This window comes from Lepidochelys kempii, chromosome 19 (genome assembly GCF_965140285.1).
Source record: "Lepidochelys kempii isolate rLepKem1 chromosome 19, rLepKem1.hap1, whole genome shotgun sequence".
Taxonomy (NCBI): domain Eukaryota; kingdom Metazoa; phylum Chordata; order Testudines; family Cheloniidae; genus Lepidochelys; species Lepidochelys kempii.
In genome coordinates this window covers 11,844,880-11,861,775 of record NC_136398.1, presented here as the reverse complement: position 1 = coordinate 11,861,775, position 16,896 = coordinate 11,844,880, and the positions used below count along the sequence as shown (strand labels likewise).

At 49.7% G+C, this 16,896-nt stretch overlaps 1 protein-coding gene across 1 annotated transcript in view; it reads left to right on the top strand.

Moving 5' to 3' along the window:
* The first annotated feature begins 11,276 nt into the window (after positions 1 to 11,276).
* E2F2 (E2F transcription factor 2) overlaps positions 11,277 to 16,896 on the top strand; it is a 29,369-nt gene continuing 23,749 nt past the window's right edge. Inside the window, exon 1 of the mRNA XM_078849426.1 lies at positions 11,277 to 12,512. Within this exon, the coding sequence (XP_078705552.1) occupies positions 12,219 to 12,512 (294 nt within the window). The 5' untranslated portion in view covers positions 11,277 to 12,218. The remainder of the gene's footprint in view (positions 12,513 to 16,896) is intronic.

The window sequence follows — 16,896 nt, the reverse complement described above, 5'->3', positions numbered from 1 at the left end:
AATTGTGATCTTACGTATAAAGCAGGCCACGTGAGGTATCAGCGTAAAGGCTTTGATCTGCTGAAAATCATTTCTCTATCCATATATGTGTATCATTAATGCATATGAAGTTATGAGAATTGTGTTGGATGGTTTTCACTAAAACATGCTGTAAGTTGGGTAAGCAGCCAGATATTAGCTCCTCGGAGGCAACAGCAAGGGAAGTAACCAACACCCGGGCAAGGTGACAAACAACCATTGTCCACCAAGGGAGCTACAATTCAATGACCCACCTACATGAGGCCACATGCTCAGCCTTGCCTGGAGACTCAGCAATGCTCCCCAAGCACATGGGACTGAAGCTATAAAACAGAACACAGTGGCCACATTCTGGGCCTTTCTCCTTCACCCACCTATGCTGCAAGCAACAAGGACACTGAACAAGACTTGGGACTACAACAGAGGAGACTGGCCCAGATTTAAGGGACAAATCTGTATAGTAAGGACTGCAGTATCCAGTGGGGTGAGAAAAACTGCTTAATCTACATGTTGCCCAGTCTAATAGGGTTCAGAGATTAGACTGCATGCTTATATTTTCTTTTCTTTTGGTAACTAACTCTGACTTTTTGCCTAACAGTTATAGTCACTTAAAATCTATCTTTTGTAGTCAATAAATTTGTTTAACTGTTTATCTTTACCAATCAGTTTATATGAAGTGTGGGGCAAATCTTCTCAGGTTTTGCAAAGACTGGTGTATATCCACTTTCCATTGATGAAGTGGTGAACCAATTAATAGATCTGCATTGCTCACCTTGAGTAGTGCAAGGTGGTATATTACTAGGGTACAGTGCCTGTCCTGTAGTAGGTGACTTCTGGGAACTCTTCTGGCTCTGTCAATCTGTTTCTTCACTTCAGCAGGTGGGTATTGTAGTTCTAAGAATGCTTGATAGAGATCTTGTAGGTGTTTGTCTCTGTCTGAGGGGTTGGAGCAAATGTGGTTGTATCGTAGAGCTTGGCTGTAGACAATGGACCATGTGGTGTGGTCTGGGTGAAAGCTGGAGGCATGTAGGTAGGAATAGCAGTCAGTAGGTTTCCGGTACAGGGTGGTGTTTATGTGACCATCGCTTATGAGCACTGTAGTGTCCAGGAAGTGGATCTCTTGTGTGGACTGGTCCAGGCTGAGGTTGATGGTGGGATGGAAATTGTTGAAATCATGGTGGAATTCCTCAAGGGCTTCTTTTCCATGGGTCCAGATGATGAAGATGTCATCAATATAGTGCAAGTAGAGTAGGGGCGTTAGGGGACGAGAGCTGAGGAAGCGTTGTTCTAAGTCAGCCATAAAAGTGTTGGCATACTGTGGGGCCATGTGTGTACCCATAGCAGTGCCGCTGATTTGAAGATATACATTGTCTCCAAATGTGAAATAGTTATGGATGAGGACAAAGTCACAAAGTTCAGCCACCAGGTTTGCCCAGAAGTCACCTACTACAGGACAGGCCTAACAAAGAAAATAACAGAACGTCACTAGCCGTCACCTTCAGCCCCCAACTAAAACCTCTCCAACGCATCATCAAGGATCTACAACCTATCCTGAAGGACGACCCATCACTCTCACAAATCTTGGGAGACAGGCCAGTCCTTGCCTACAGACAGCCCCCCAACCTGAAGCAAATATTCATCAGCAACTACATACCACACACCAGAACCACTAACCCAGGAACCTATCCTTGCAACAAAGCCCATTGCCAACTGTGCCCACATATCTATTCAGGGGACACCATCATAGGGCCTAATAACATCAGCCACACTATCAGAGGCTCGTTCCCTTGCACATCTACCAATGTGATATATGCCATCATGTGCCAGCAATACCCCCCTGCCATGTACATTGGTCAAACTGGACAGTCTCTATGTAAAAGAATAAATGGAAACAAATCAGACATCAAGAATTATTACATCTCTCTGGTCACGCGATTACAGACATGAAAGTTGCAATATTACAACAGAAAAACTTCAAAACCAGAGTCCAGCGAGAGACTGCTGAATTGGAATTCATTTGCAAATTGGATACAATTAACTTAGGCTTGACTAGAGACTGGGAGTGGCTAAGTCATTATGCAAGGTAACCTATTTCCCCTTGTTTTTTCCTACCCCCTTCCCCCTGCCCCCCATTCCTCAGACGTTCTTGTTAAACCCTGGATGTGTGCTGGAGATGGCCCACCTTGATTATCATACACATTGTAAGGAGAGTGATCACTTTGGATGAGCTGTTACCAGCAGGAGAGTGGGGTGGGGGGAGAAAACCTTTTGAAGTGATAAACACCCATTTTTTCATGGTCTGTGTGTATAAAAACATCCTCACTGCATTTTCCACTTTTATGCATCCGATGAAGTGATCTGTAGCTCACGAAAGCTTATGCTCAAATAAATTGGTTAGTCTCTAAGGTCCCACAAGTCCTCCTTTTCTTTTTGTGAAAGCAGTGAAGCGATTGCGAAGTTGGAGCTTTTTAGGCTGTAGGTTGCAGAAAAGGAGAGGGAGCACCAGCAAATATTGGAACTGAAAGAACTGGAGAAGGAGAAGCAGGGAGAAAGAGAGTGAAAACACCACCTGGACCTGCTAGAGAAGCAGAACCAGAACCCACCGACCCCAGCGATTCCCATCACTCCAAAAATCCACAATTGGGACAATTTATGTCCTGCATACAATGAGGCAGATGATATTGATGAATATCTGACCACCTTTGAAAGGCTGCGTGCAGTGCATGAAATCCCTGATGCCAAGAGGATTCCTACCCTGATTGCAAAATTAACTGGTAATGCTCTAAGTGTATTCAATGAAATGCCCATTGAGGATGCTTTAGACTATTGTAAATTTAAAAACACTGTTTTGCAAAGGTTTCAGATGAACCCTGAAACATATAGAGTTAAATTTGGGAATCTTAAGAGGATATTGGTATGAGTAATGGGGAATATGTGAACAAAATGAAAGATTTGATGGGAAAATGGGTGAGGGGCAAAGCTTTGAGGGAATGTTTCATTTGGTTGCTCAAGAGCATTTCCTAAGCATATGTAAGGCTGATGTAAAGCAGTGTCCATGGGACAAAAATATTAAGTCTGTGGATGAGATGGCGTCTCTAGCTGATGCTTTTGAACAGAGCCAGGCATCTGTTGAAAGCAAACCACTGAAAGAGGTGTTTAAAGCTGGTGGGAGGGGAGGATCCCATTTTATCCCTAGCAAGGAGGAGGGTGGCTGGGAGGCTGGGCACTCACCTCCCCCAAACCATTCCTCTAACCCTCATCTCAAATCTCCTGTAAAAGCAGAAGAGCCCAAAAGGTGCTATCTGTATAATTCCTCCCTGTGCTAGGAGGAAGCAGGCAACCAATAGCTCATGTTAGTTCTTGCTGTCCTCAACACAGAACTCCCCCCAAGCAATTGGAACCTATCATATTGGTTTTGTGAGATTAGCCTCTGCAGAGCCAGATATGGAGCATGTTAAGGTTGTCAAAATCAATGGCAGGGAGTACTTGGGGCAGAAGGATACAGGGGCCCAGATCTCTCTGGTTAAGCAGAGTGTGGTCCCAAAGGCCAGTATGTTACCTGGCCAAATGGCAGAGATTGTGGGGGTGGGTGAAAGCAGATTCCTCGTACCACTAGATAAAATCCATGTGGTGTGGGAAGGTTTGGAAAGTGTTTTAACTGTGGGGGTAATGGAACACCTCCTAGCTGACCTGCTTCTTGGTAATGATTTTTGCTGTGTAGCTCGGGTCACACTATGACCGCAGCTTGTGTAGGCATATCTAAGACAGCTTTACTCTAGCTAGCTTGGGTTCTGGAGGAGCAGAACCGTGGCAACACAGGCTTCCATGTGGGCTAGCCCCGTGAGTAATTATCCAGGGCTTCGGGTGGGTTTCGGACACAGCGTCACAGCTACTGGGGCTCATGCTAGCTAGATTAAAGCTGGTTTCTGTATGTCTAAATGAGCTGCAATCAAGCACAGTAGCCAGGCCCTTAAGTGAAACAGAGTTGTTCCAGGTGGGAGATTAGAGACATTGATCACTCCAGCCCAGGACCCTGAAAAGTTGAGAGGGCTCTGAACCTTGCAGGCCTCTGTGTGAGGCGGCCATCGACAGACAGCCGATCTGCTAGTCTGCTTTGCACAGGTGTTGTGTGAGGAAGTCAGTGCTAACGTTACACTGAAATACCCCGAGATCCACAACGAATGGCAGCGCACATGAATGTCTAACAAAGCGCTTAACCCCTAGTTCACCTGTCTTTCAAGATCTATTGCGTGGGATGGAAATCTTCTCCTCATTTGTCCTATAGCTCTGCAGTGGGGAAAACAATGAACAGAATCATAACAAACCTATGCACATGCATCCTAGCACACTCCAGACCTGGATGCCGATCGGAGGCTAATGGTCCCAAATGTGTACGCTTTCCCGCCACATCAAACCATTCTCTACTTGCTTGGAGATGGACTGCCAGAGTGGGAGGGGTTAGTGAAGGATGAGAGAAGAGCTATCACATCTCGATGTCAAACCAGATGGACATTTGTTAGATTGACATGTGGGTGTTAGAATTTTTACTTACATGTAATTAGTGTTATTCTGTAAGATGCCAATGGAGGAGGGAGGTCTCCAGCCCAAAGATAATCACAGACCTCACTGAAGCCAGTGGGGGTACCCTTTCTTTCAGGCTCCACAGAAGAAGCAATCAAACCCCTTTGTGTAGTAAAAATAGCTGGGAGCTAAGGGGCTACTGCCAAGGCAATAGGCCGCATGTTGGCAGGTCAGAGCTAAGCCATGTGGGCTGAAGGATTTCCCTGGCTAGGATATTGGTTGCAGGCTTGCATGTGCATTGGCAGGGAAAGCCAGGAGAAGGAGATGAGAGTATGATAATGAGAAGAAACTGAGCAGGGATGGAAAATCTTGGGCACAGAACTCGCTGGAGCGGTAGACCTGGGGATTTCTGAGCAAGGAAACTGCCTGCAGTTCTTGGATTCAGGGAAACAAGGCTTTGGTTACAGTTTGTTGTAAACAGACAAGATCACACCAAGAATAGACCTGATTCTTGTCAGCCATTTCTCATCCTATTGGGAATGACCCTGGAAGGCCCCGAACATTTGACTCACCGCGTGGGCCAAAGGGGCAACGTTATTATCCCGAGTCTCGGCCCAGACTTGCAGTCTCAGGTGGCTGGTGGCAGGGGCATTTTAATGTAGTTTAAAGTGGGGACAAAATTAAGGTTGAGATTTTCAAACAAATGTAGGGGAGTTAGACACTCAAATCCCCTGTTCCTTTGAAAATCTTGGCCTAAACACATAAGAGCAGTTCAGAATCAGAGAGACAAGGTGGGGGAAGGAATCTCTTTTATTGGACGGACATCTGTTGGTGAGAGAGACAAGCTTTTGAGCTAACACCACGTTCTTCTTCTGTCCTGGGAAATGTACTCAGAAATACAAGGTGTTTCCCACCGATCTTGTCTCTCTGATATCCTGGGACCAACCCGGTTACAGCAACACTGCAAAGAGTTCAGAATCAGACCCACTGAAAACTAGAGAGTCAAAATGAGACACCCTGACACAAAGCGATCAAGCAGGCTACAGATAATAACTTTAGACAATCACAGCAGCAACACGATTATTATTTCTATTACACTAGTATCTAGTGACAGTGTTTTGTCCCCTATAAGGGATCGTGGGAATCTTCTGAAACCTTGTGTTCTAGAAGTTCTAGAGCAGCTGAGGGGCCTAGGAAATGGCAAAAGCAGATGCTGGGAGAGAGAAAGTGGTCCCAGGATACTAGTTTCTGGGGGAAAATCCAAGTTACTATTTCTTTAAGGGCCTGGGTCCAGTAGACTTGTGCTGTAGGGTGGGACAAAGCTCCGCTCTCTCTCAGCCAACAGGACAAGTTCTGGGAAAGAGGACAGATATAATCTGCCTCTTCCTTCATAGCGAGAGAGTTGCTAGCAGGAGAAAGACTTCTTACCTCTGCCAGCCCAGGGGGAAAAGGCCTGAGCTGGTTTGACTTTGGTCTCCAAGTGATGAGGATGGTTGGAAGACATCAGAGTGGAAAGGACTTGGTTATGAAGAAATAGACCCGCTCCGAAGGGGACTGTTGCGCTAACTACTCTGGACTTTGCAAAAGTTGGTGGGACACCCAGGAGGGAATTGAGGGTTAGGGTATGCTCTGAAGATGGCGTCCTGCCACAGGCCTCATTGCACTGGGTGCTCTACACTCACAAAGGGCTTGTCTACACTTCAAACACTACAAGGGGCACAGCTGGGCCACCGTAGTGCTTCATTGTAGACATGACCTGTGGTGATGGGAGGGGTTCTGCCGTTGGTGTAGGGAATCCATCTCCCCGAGAGCCAGGAGCTAGGATGATGGATACATTTTTCCAATGACTCAGTACTGTCTGCATGAGGACTTCGGTTTTTCATAGTTATGAGTAACACAGTTATGCTGACCTAATTTTCTTGTGTAGACCAGGCCAAAGAGACAGGCTGTGCCACAAAGAGCTTACAATCCAGGCAGGAACAAAGAAGACCGTAGTCTGAAACTTGGGACAATCATGTCACCTCGCAAGATAGCCAAACTTGAAATCTAGCTGCCTGTGGAAAAGTGGTCCATTCCCCCTACCTGACTGGGAATGAGAGTAATGGCATTTAGCTTGATCACAGACAGAGGGGAGAGAGAATGTCCCATTCACTGGCCTGGCTCGGGGAGGGGACACAAGCCTTTTCTCTTCGAACTAACCAATACTCTCCATTTGCTACACTAGTTTTGGCCAAATTTGTCAAATCTAGCTGTCTCATAATGGACACCTAAACAGAAGCTTTGATGGTGATTTCCTGACCTCACTGGGGGGCTGGGACCTGTACAAATCAGTCTTCTGTTTAGGATTTAGGAAACTGGTTTTAGGCACCCGTATTTGAAATGTTTGCCTTCTGGCCCAGCCAGTGCCGGGTGAAATGACTTCAAACAGGCAGATTTTTGCGTTCCAGCCAGTAGAGGGCAGTGGTGAGACATTGGTCCATACCTCAGTCACAACTGATTCACCTGCCCAGGTGAAACATGGCCCAACAGCCAGATGTTGGGGAATTGGTGTCTCTAGTGGCTAGGGCATGGGCTTAGGCAGCAAGAGACTTGGGATCTATTCCACCATCTGCTGCTGACCTCAGGAAAGTCCTTTCCCCTTCTGTTTATGCTCCCAAACACTTTAAGGCAGGGACTTTTTTTTTTAGCACATCTGTAGAGCTCCCAGTACACTAGGGCGCAGATGTCAGTTTGGGTCGCTAGATGTTACTGCAATAGAAATAATATTTATTACATATTTACTGAAATGATACATAATACAGGCTTTGTAGACACACACTTTGCCAAACCTGAAGCTAAAACAACCCTAACAATCCTTCCTGAAAGTTTTAAATAACAAAGACTCCCCGAAGAAACAATCAATCAGACAGAAAACAGTGAATAGGAAAGATACGAACCAAAATATCACTTACGTCACTCATGACCAGGGACAATTCCTAGCCTGCTCACTTGGGCACCCACAAGTAATTAGGAATCATCTCCTGTGGGGGGATAGAATATTTTATTCCTATGTTGTTTCCAGTAAAAATTAAAAGATCCATGTGACTTGTGTTTGCATGGAGAAGTGTATTAGCCAGACAGCCTAGGAGACCTAGTACCTAGTACCCCATTGTACTAGGAGTTGTACAAGCACAGAACAAAGAGGCTAAAAGGGAGAGGATTGTGTGTGCGTGGGTGTCCCTGTGCAGAAAAGGGGAGCACAGTGCAGGGGTGCTGGAACAATTTGTATAGTGGAGGTGTGGAGAGCCAATGAACCAAACTGAACCCCTGTATATCATGGAAACCACTTCAAGCCAGGGGATGTGGTAGCACTTCCAGCACCCCGAGTTCCAGCTAGGGTGACCAGAGAGCAAGGGTGAAAAATTGGGACAGGATGTGGCGGGTAATTGGCACCTATATAAGACAATGCTCCAAATATCAGGACTGTCCTTATAAAATCGGGACGTCTGATCACCCTAGTTCCAGCACTTACGGCCCAGTATGGATGTGACGGGTTGGGTCACAGAAACCCCCTTGGAGGCTGCCACCTGATGTGCCAAGACTACTTCTGCCCCTGCTTTCCTGCCCTGGCAGTTTAGAACTCCAGCCCAGCTCCCAGTGGGGTCCAAACCCCGAATAAATCCGTTTTACCCTGTATAAAGCTTGTACAGGGTAAACTCATAAATTGTTGGCCCTCTATAACACTGATAGAGAGACATGCACAGCTGTTTGCCCTCCCAAGTATTAATACATACTCTGGGTTAATTAATAAGTAAAAAGTGAGTTTATTACATACAGAAAGTAGGATTTAAGTGGTTCCAAGTAGTAACAGACAGAATAAAGTGAATTACCAAGCAAAAGGAAATAAAACCTGCAAGTCTATGTCTAATAAAACTGAATACAGACAAAACCTCACCAGTTCCAGTAAGCTTCCTTTTACAGACTAATCTCCTTCTAGTCCGGGTCTAGCAATCACTCACACCCCCTGTAGTTACTGTCTTTCAGGTATCCTTGTGGGTGGAGAGGCTATCTCCTTAGCCAGCTGAAGACCAAATGGAGGGGTCTCCCACAGGCTTAAATAGACTCTATCTTGTGGGTGGAGACCCCCATCCTCTCTCCTATGCACAGTCCAGCTCCAAGGTGGAGTTCTGGAGTCACCTGGGCAAGTCACATGTCCATGCAGGACTCTGTTTTTACAGTCAGAAGCCATTGCCCACATGGTAACCTGAATGTCTCCAGGAAGACTTCTTATGTGGATTGGACCCTTCCAAGATGCACTGTTCCTTAAGTGCTTCTAAATTGGGCACTTAACTTCACAAATTCCTTTCTCCAGGAACTGACCAAATGCTCTACTATGGGTTATTTAGAAATCAAGCCAGTACACAGACAATATTCATAACTTTGAATACAAAAATGATACATGCATACAAATAGGGTTAATAGATTCAGTAGATGATAACCTTTGCATAGATATGTTACATGGCATATGTAGCTATGACGAAGTGGGACTGTTCTTAACGTTTTCTCTGAATACTGTAGGGGTGCCTCAGTTTCCCCAATGCATTTCTTAAGTCTCTAGGTGGTGGGATAAGGGGGTGTAATTGTTGCAGAGCAAAGGGCCAGTGTACATAAATGGCCGACACTCTGTCTCCTGGCAACTGATGGCCTGGGCCCTTCCCCCCTGCAAGGTGATAGCTAAAGGGGCTGGAGAACAAAGGAATCAGGTGACCTCCTGGCCTGGGAAAGGGACAAAGCCCAGAGGAGGAGGGGCTGGAGGGTGAGTCAGTTTGGGGCTGATTGGGGATGTGGAGTGAAGTGCAGTCGTCGTCGTCTGGCTCACTGCCCCCCAAAATGGACCCGGCTGAGGGGTCCTATTCTCTGTACCTACAAGCTCTGTTTTAGAACGTGTTCCTGTCATCTAATAAACCTGTTTTACTGGCTGTCTAAGAGTCATGTCTGACTGTGGAGCTGGGGGGCAGGACACTCTGGCTTCCCCAGGACCCCGCCTGGGCAGACTCGCTGTGGGAAGCACACGGAGGGGCAGAGGATGCTGAATGCTCCGAGGTCAGACCCAGGAAGGTGGAATTGAGCTTTTTGAGCTTTTCTGCCCTGAAGACAGTCTGCTCACAGAGAGGAGACTTCACCAGAGTCCTGACTGGCTTCGTAGGGAGCATCGCTCGGGGACTCCGTGAAAGTAGCATAGAACATATTCCAGTTATGTCATATATATTCATAAACATATTTCCATAAAGCCTTATGGGGGGCACCGTCACAATGGAAAAGATTGAGAACCTACTAATTTAAATTAGCCCGCAACCAGGGCAATCCCTCGGGGAGTGCAGGGCCTGGGGTGGAAGTGACGGATTCGTCTCTTCTGGAGCCGACCGCGCTGGCCAATCGCACTGGCCTACGGGGGCCCCCAAAGCGTGGGGCCTGGAGCACTCGCCCCGATTCGCCCTACCCCCGGGATGGCTCTACCCACAACCCCTCCCCACATATACGACTGCAAAGGGTAGGGCTGGGCAGCATATTCATCCCAGAATAACAATGAATAGGTGTTTGGGTCAAACCCAGTTGCCTTCCTTACCACATAAGGCCACATTAATCTGCTCTCTAGGGTTTCTGCTTTATGTTCTTGAGACATATGAGCTCACCGTGGCATGCAACTGATTATTAGTTCCTATTTGCAGAGGCTACTCAACACACTCTGCTGCTCTAGGCAACTTTTTAGTGGGCTGTCCCCGCTCACTCAGCTTTGGCCCGGCTGCCCCTCCGTCATGAAGGGTTGGCCGGGCCAAATTTTGAGCCAGTAACATTGTGACCTGGTGCAGGGGGTTGCACTCACTGCCGCTCAAAATTTGGTTTGGGTACCCTAGACAGCCGCCCAGAAATTGGCCAACCTAGGCAGCTACATAGCATGCCTATCACTAGAGCGGCCTCTGTCGATTGCATTGCAATAGTTTCCTGAGATCAGGAACAGGGTGCCATCGTGCTAGGTGCTGTACAAGCAAGACAATCCCTACCCCAAAGAGTCTTGAAAGGGCACATTTGCCCATAGGGGCTGGAACTAAGGGTGCTGCACCCCCCTGGCATGATGTGGTTTCCATCCTATCCAGGGTGTACAGTTTGGTTCAATGGCTCTCAGCACCCCCACCCTATACATTGTTCCAGCACTCCGGCATTTGCCAGTGGGATCCCAGTCCTGTTGGCCCTGCGGCCGGCCATTATGAAACCCAGCTATCGGTTGCTTTCTCCGGCTGACTGCCTCAGGGCTTTGTTTGCAACAACAGCAAGTCCCAGCGGGGTGCATGGGCGGAGCAACCTTTGCATAAGAGCCCCCCCCCGCTAGGTTCCCCCCAGCCACAGCTGTGACAGCTGGTCCAGCCCAGGTCACTTTAACTCTTGGGGGGGGTCTGCAGACGGCCCCTAGCTCTGCTTGCATGGACACGCCCCTTCCCGCCACCGCCACGCCCACTCGGCGCGTGGGGAGGGGGAGAGCCCGGGGCGGTGCCAGCCCCCGGGAGGAGGGCGCGCGCTGAGCGCTGCCCCTTTAAGAGCAGCCGCCACCCGCTCCGCATAAAGTATCGAATCCGGTGGGCGGGGCCCCGGCCGGGTTGCAGCGCCCAATCAGGGCGCGGCCTTTGCCGCGGGAGATCCGAATTTCGCGGCACGTCGTTTGGCGCTTAAAAAAAAAAAAAAAAAAAAAAGAGAGACAAGAAAGAAACCAGCGAGCGGCGCCGAGAGCCGCGGGAGACGGGGAGAGAAGCGGGGCCGCTCCGCAGCCATCGCCCCCGCTGCAATCCGGCCCCATCCCGGCCCCGGCCCGCTGCAGCCCCGCCGGGAGGGAGCCGAGCCGCGGCCGCCAGCTTTGCAAGGGGGAGCCGCTCCATGAGAGACAGTGGCGGGGCCTCGGCCGGATCCAGGGCCCGGGCTGGGGGCGCAGCTCCCCCTGGCTTGATGCTGCTCAGCCCCCCCGCGCTGGGGGCCTCGGGCGAAGGGGCCGCCAAAGCAGAGATTTAGGGGGGTGATTTTATGATTATTATTATTATTTTTTTAAATGCAACACGCCCGGGTGGGGGTCGATGCGCTCTCTGGGAGCGGAAAGTCACCAGCCCCTGCAATAACCTGCACGTTACCCAGCTCCTGCAAGCTGAGGCTCGGGTCAGTGACCTGGCATCTGAGCCCTGCAAAGCCCCGGTCCCCTTAGGACAGACAGTAACTTTTAATTGTCTGTGTTTTTATAAAACAGCCGGCTGCAAATTCTGGCCGGCCGGGTAAAGGATCTTCCACGAAGAAAGGAGGGGGTTCGAGCTTTCTGTCTGAATGAGGAGAGAGAAAGGAAACAGTCATTTTTATTCTGGGGCTGGTTTAGTGATTTCCCCTCCCTTCCCCCAAATGCATTTTAGCAAAAATTCCAGCTTGATTTTTTTTTTTTTTTTGGAGATAGCCTCAGACTGGAAAGTGGGGGCCATTCACTGATCCTGCATGCTATGCCCTGTGTTAAATGGCTGGGCAATGCTAGGAGCAGCCTCCGACCGCTCTGTCTGTCCTCCATGTCTCAGCTGCAGCTTGGTTTTTAAGCACCCCCCTTAAAGCTGTGCAAGTGCAACATTTCTGCCCTCCCTTCCCTGCCAGCTGGGCTTCTCGGAAAGGACTTTGCAATGCTGAGAGTCAAGGGAGTGTCTTCAGCCCCAGAAAGGGGGGGCTGTTCCCTTGCCTCTCTCCCCCCCCAGCAGCAGCAGCAAAAGAAAGTCATGCCTGTGATGAGCTCTGCAGACTTGGTGACTTCCAGCCTCAGCAGCCCTCAGATGCACTCCATCCCGGCCAGCTACTTCACCCAGCTGTACCCTCAGAGTGTGGCTTCTGCCCCTGCACCCAGGGGCAGTTGTCTCTACGCTACCCCTCATGGACCTGAAATCAGAACCATCCGATCTGCCTCTGCAGGAAGGCTGCCGGTAAAGTGTCTGACCCCTGTGCACCCTTGTGCTTTCCCCCTGTCTGTCTGCCCTTTTCAAACCCTCTGTGTGTTGGGTCTGGTGTCACTTGTATGTAGCAGAGTATGAACCCAGGTGAAATGTGTGATCCAATAATCTCTTCCTGGCGAGGTGCTCTGATGCTACTGTGATGGGTGACATTATTAAAACCAAACACTAGCTAGTGTATTGAGGGATTGGGATTTCTTTAATATGCAAAATGTTAATGGCTTGGTACTAGACCATAAGTCCCAGCACGGTGGCTCATGTATTTCTCAACTTCCCTTCAACTCCAGTTTACCCCACAAAAAGCTGCTGTCCTCTTCCTCTTTTCGGTTCTTGCAAGTAGCTATTACGGCCCATCAGAAACTCCAGCCCTGACATTTAAGGCCGTAGAAAATCTCTTGCATTAAGGAAATGAATCGTACCTCACACAGTTTCCTGCAGAGTGCCTTTTGCCATCTGTTCCCTAGGCTCTGACCCCAAATCAGCCCTGGCACAAGTGAGTGTCTTTCCATTGACTTCAGTGGAAGTTAGCTCGCTCAGGGTAGGGCCCTCGCTCTGTGGCTGACGGGTGGAGCCCTGTACAGAACGCAGCTGAGTTGAACAGGGCTCTGCGGTGATAAGATCCGAGCCTAGGGTTGTAGTGGGGTGAAGTCCATAGCGGGGTGTAACTTTCTTTTGTGTGTGCGCGTGTGTGGGGAGACTGAATTTGAATAGGATTCCATATGAATACCAGGGACGCCCTGAAATATTACAGCTTAGGAAATCTGTACGAGAGGGACTGCAAGGATTTGGATGTTAGTTGGACAAGAAAGACCCGTGGAAGGAGGAACGGCTGAGTTTCCTGGTGCCCTGCTACCACACTGCTGTGCAAGGGTCAAAATCCGTCTAAAGGGCAAATCCAACCTTAGTAACTAGTGTTCGTCATCCATAGATCTTAAAGCGCGTCGTAAGAGTGTGCGTAGAAATATTATTATTCCTATTTCACAGAGGGAGAAACTGAGGCACAGATAGGTGATGTGACTTGTTTGAAGTTGCACAGTCAGCAAAGCTAGGAATAAAACCCAGGCATCCTGATTCCAGTCCTTACTTGATCACATTGCCTCTAGGAGTCACATGGGGATGTATAAATAAGGCCTAGAGAATCGTGTTTCCTCTCCATCATGGGGGAGGAAAGGGGTTACAGTTTACTTTTTTGAAGCATGTGACATTGGCCTCTGTCAGTCAGGATATTGGACTATGGACCACTGGTCTAATGCAGTATGGCCTGTAGGAATTTAAAGTGCTCGTGCCCCCGATGATGAATGGAGCTATATATGACAGCCCTGCCATCACAGGGATGTGTGGATTGCACTGTAAACCAGAAGTAGGGAAAGCTCCGGAGGAAGAGCAGTCATTGCTCAGGGCCCAATCCTAGAGGCGCTGAGTGTCTTTGGCCCTGGCTAACCTGGGATGAGTCAAGGGCGTTGAGTGGCTGTGGGATCCAGGCCCTCTGGCCCTGCTGGCTTATCATTCACTTCCTCTGGGAGCTGTGCTCCCCAGGCTCTGGCTCTGTGAAAGTGGAGCTCAGACGCTGGGTCGGGCAGGCAGTTTTAACCAGCTTTACCTCCCCTTCTGTAGGCCCCAGCCGAGTGTCTGTTGAAGGCCTCTGCCAGCCCTGCTAATTGGCAGAGAGGGCTGGCGTGTAACTGCTGCTCCTGAGGCAGGCCTGGGAGCGATTCCCTCTCTCCCTGCCTGTCTGTGTTCTCCCCCAGAGTTGGTGATGCCTCCTGACAGGCGTGGGCTCCGTCACGCTCCTCTCTGAGGGCAGCCTGCGAGCGTGCCTCTTGGTTTCCCTTTCTCCGCTTGATCCATAACGTTCCTGCTCTGCTGGGGCAGTGGGTGCTGATCTGGCTCAGGGTCCACTCTCTGCACAGCCCCCGTGCCGGCAGGCTGCAGCGGGCTCTGGTGGCACCTGTCTCGTCGTCTTCGCTGCGTGTGTCTGGCTGCATTTATATTCTGAACACAGAGCTTAACGTGAAATGTATCCCCCCCCTCCCCGATGCCTCGTGTAGCTTCGAGGGCTGTTGTGTGCCGTGAGAGAAACCCATGCTGCTAAAACCCTTCCCCAGACTGAAGGCAGACCATAGCCTTTGCAGAGGTGGTTTTACAGCCACCCGCTATGGGCCTGATCCTGCAACCTATGTGTGGGTCAACTGGGATCCGGGCAGGGTCTACCCGCACCAAAGTGCGTGCAGGGCAGTGGCCTAAAGAACAAATTTTCCTTTCAGAAACGCCCCTCTTTCCCCGCCCCCCGGTCACCTGAGGATTTTAAAGCTCTTTACCAACTCCTAGTGATGAAGACACACAATAGTCATGTAGGCCCTGGGCTGTTGTCCCTCTGTGACAGATGGGCAGGAGCCAGGGTACAGAGAAAGTAAGTGACTTGGCCTAGGTCATATTGTGAATCGGTGGCAGAAGTGGGAAGCGACCCCTGAAGGCTGACTGGCTGCTCTGACCACTGGACTACACTGCCCCTTGTTAATCAAGGCGTGCTTGGAGCCCATCGAAACATCACTTGATGCCCCTGGCTAATGAGCGATATAGCTGCCTTGCAGTGAAGTCACAGTGTTGTAAAAGAGAGAGATTGGGCCCTGGAATGGTCTCAGTAAGACTGTTTGTGCTAAAGCCCTAAATCAGCTGTCATGCCCTCTCCCCACCCCCTGCCCTGCACACCTTGGTGCTGTAGATGGACTCCTTAGGAGGCTGTCTATTGTTTGGCATGGTGGAAGGTGCTGGCTTTCTAATGGCTAATACCCCCATTTTAGGGGAGAAACACCAGGCAATGAACTGGTGGGTGGACAATCCGTATGGAAATCTAAGCAGATCCGGAGGGTTTGATGCTCTGCATCCCTTGTGCATTTATCCCTCCCCTTGGTGGGGCCCCACTGTTCCCAAAGGTCTCTTGCTTTCCCCATCTGATGTTTTTTCCATGCTTTAACTCCCCCCTTCCTTGGGGTCACTGCCTTGCTGTGCAGCCACTTGGGCAAAGGCTAGGACAGGGCTGCCGGCAAGGTGGCTTCTTGGACTGGGTAGCTCCATCTGCAGTCCCATCCCTCAACCCCCACCTGGCCTGGGGAAGGGGGTGTCTCCTGGCTGTAGAAGCAGGAGGAGGAGGAGAAAAGGCCTTCATGGGCTTTCTCCCTCACACTGACCCGTGAGTGTTTCCAAAAGGGCCATTGGCCTCCGGGGCATCAGGCTGCCTGGCCAGTCCACGCAGAATCCCCTCGCCTGCCTTCTCATTCCTTGCAGCCTTGTCAGTTCCATGGGCCCCATCCTTGTGCGTGTGATGCTGCACGCTCCATCCTGCTGTCACATGGGGTGCAGCTGCCGGGGTCCTGGCTAAAACATCCCCTTTCGCAAGACCAGGTTCTAGTCCCCTCTACCTTGCTCCAGGCCCTGGGGAAATCCTGAATGTGTCTCCCACATCCTGTTTCCGGCCAAACCCGAGGGTGCCATGCAGGGCAGCCAGCCCTTAGAATCATAGAATATCAGGGTTGGAAGGGACCCCTGAAGGTCATCTAGTCCAACCCCCTGCTCGAAGCAGGACCAATTCCCAGTTAAATCATCCCAGCCAGGGCTTTGTCAAGCCTGACCTTAAAAATCTCTAAGGAAGGAGATTCTACCACCTCCCTAGGTAACGCATTCCAGTGTTTCACCACCCTCTTAGTGAGAAAGTTTTTCCTAATATCCAATCTAAACCTCCCCCACTGCAACTTGAGACCATTACTCCTCGTTCTGTCATCTGCTACCATTGAGAACGGTCTAGAGCCATCCTCTTTGGAACCCCCTTTCAGGTAGTTGAAAGCAGCTATCAAATCCCCCCTCATTCTTCTCTTCTGCAGGCTAAACAATCCCAGCTCCCTCAGCCTCTCCTCATAAGTCATGTGTTCTAGACCCCTAATCATTTTTGTTGCCCTTCGCTGGACTCTCTCCAATTTATCCACATCCTTCTTGTAGTGTGGGGCCCAAAACTGGACACAGTACTCCAGATGAGGCCTCACCAATGTCGAATAGAGGGGAACGATCACGTCCCTCGATCTGCTCGCTATGCCCCTACTTATACATCCCAAAATGCCATTGGCCTTCTTGGCAACAAGGGTACACTGCTGACTCATATCCAGCTTCTCGTCCACTGTCACCCCTAGGTCCTTTTCCGCAGAACTGCTGCCTAGCCATTCGGTCCCTAGTCTGTAGCGGTGCATTGGATTCTTCCATCCTAAGTGCAGGACCCTGCACTTATCCTTATTGAACCTCATCAGATTTCTTTTGGCCCAATCCTCCAATTTGTCTAGGTCCCTCTGTATCCTATCCCTGCCCTCCA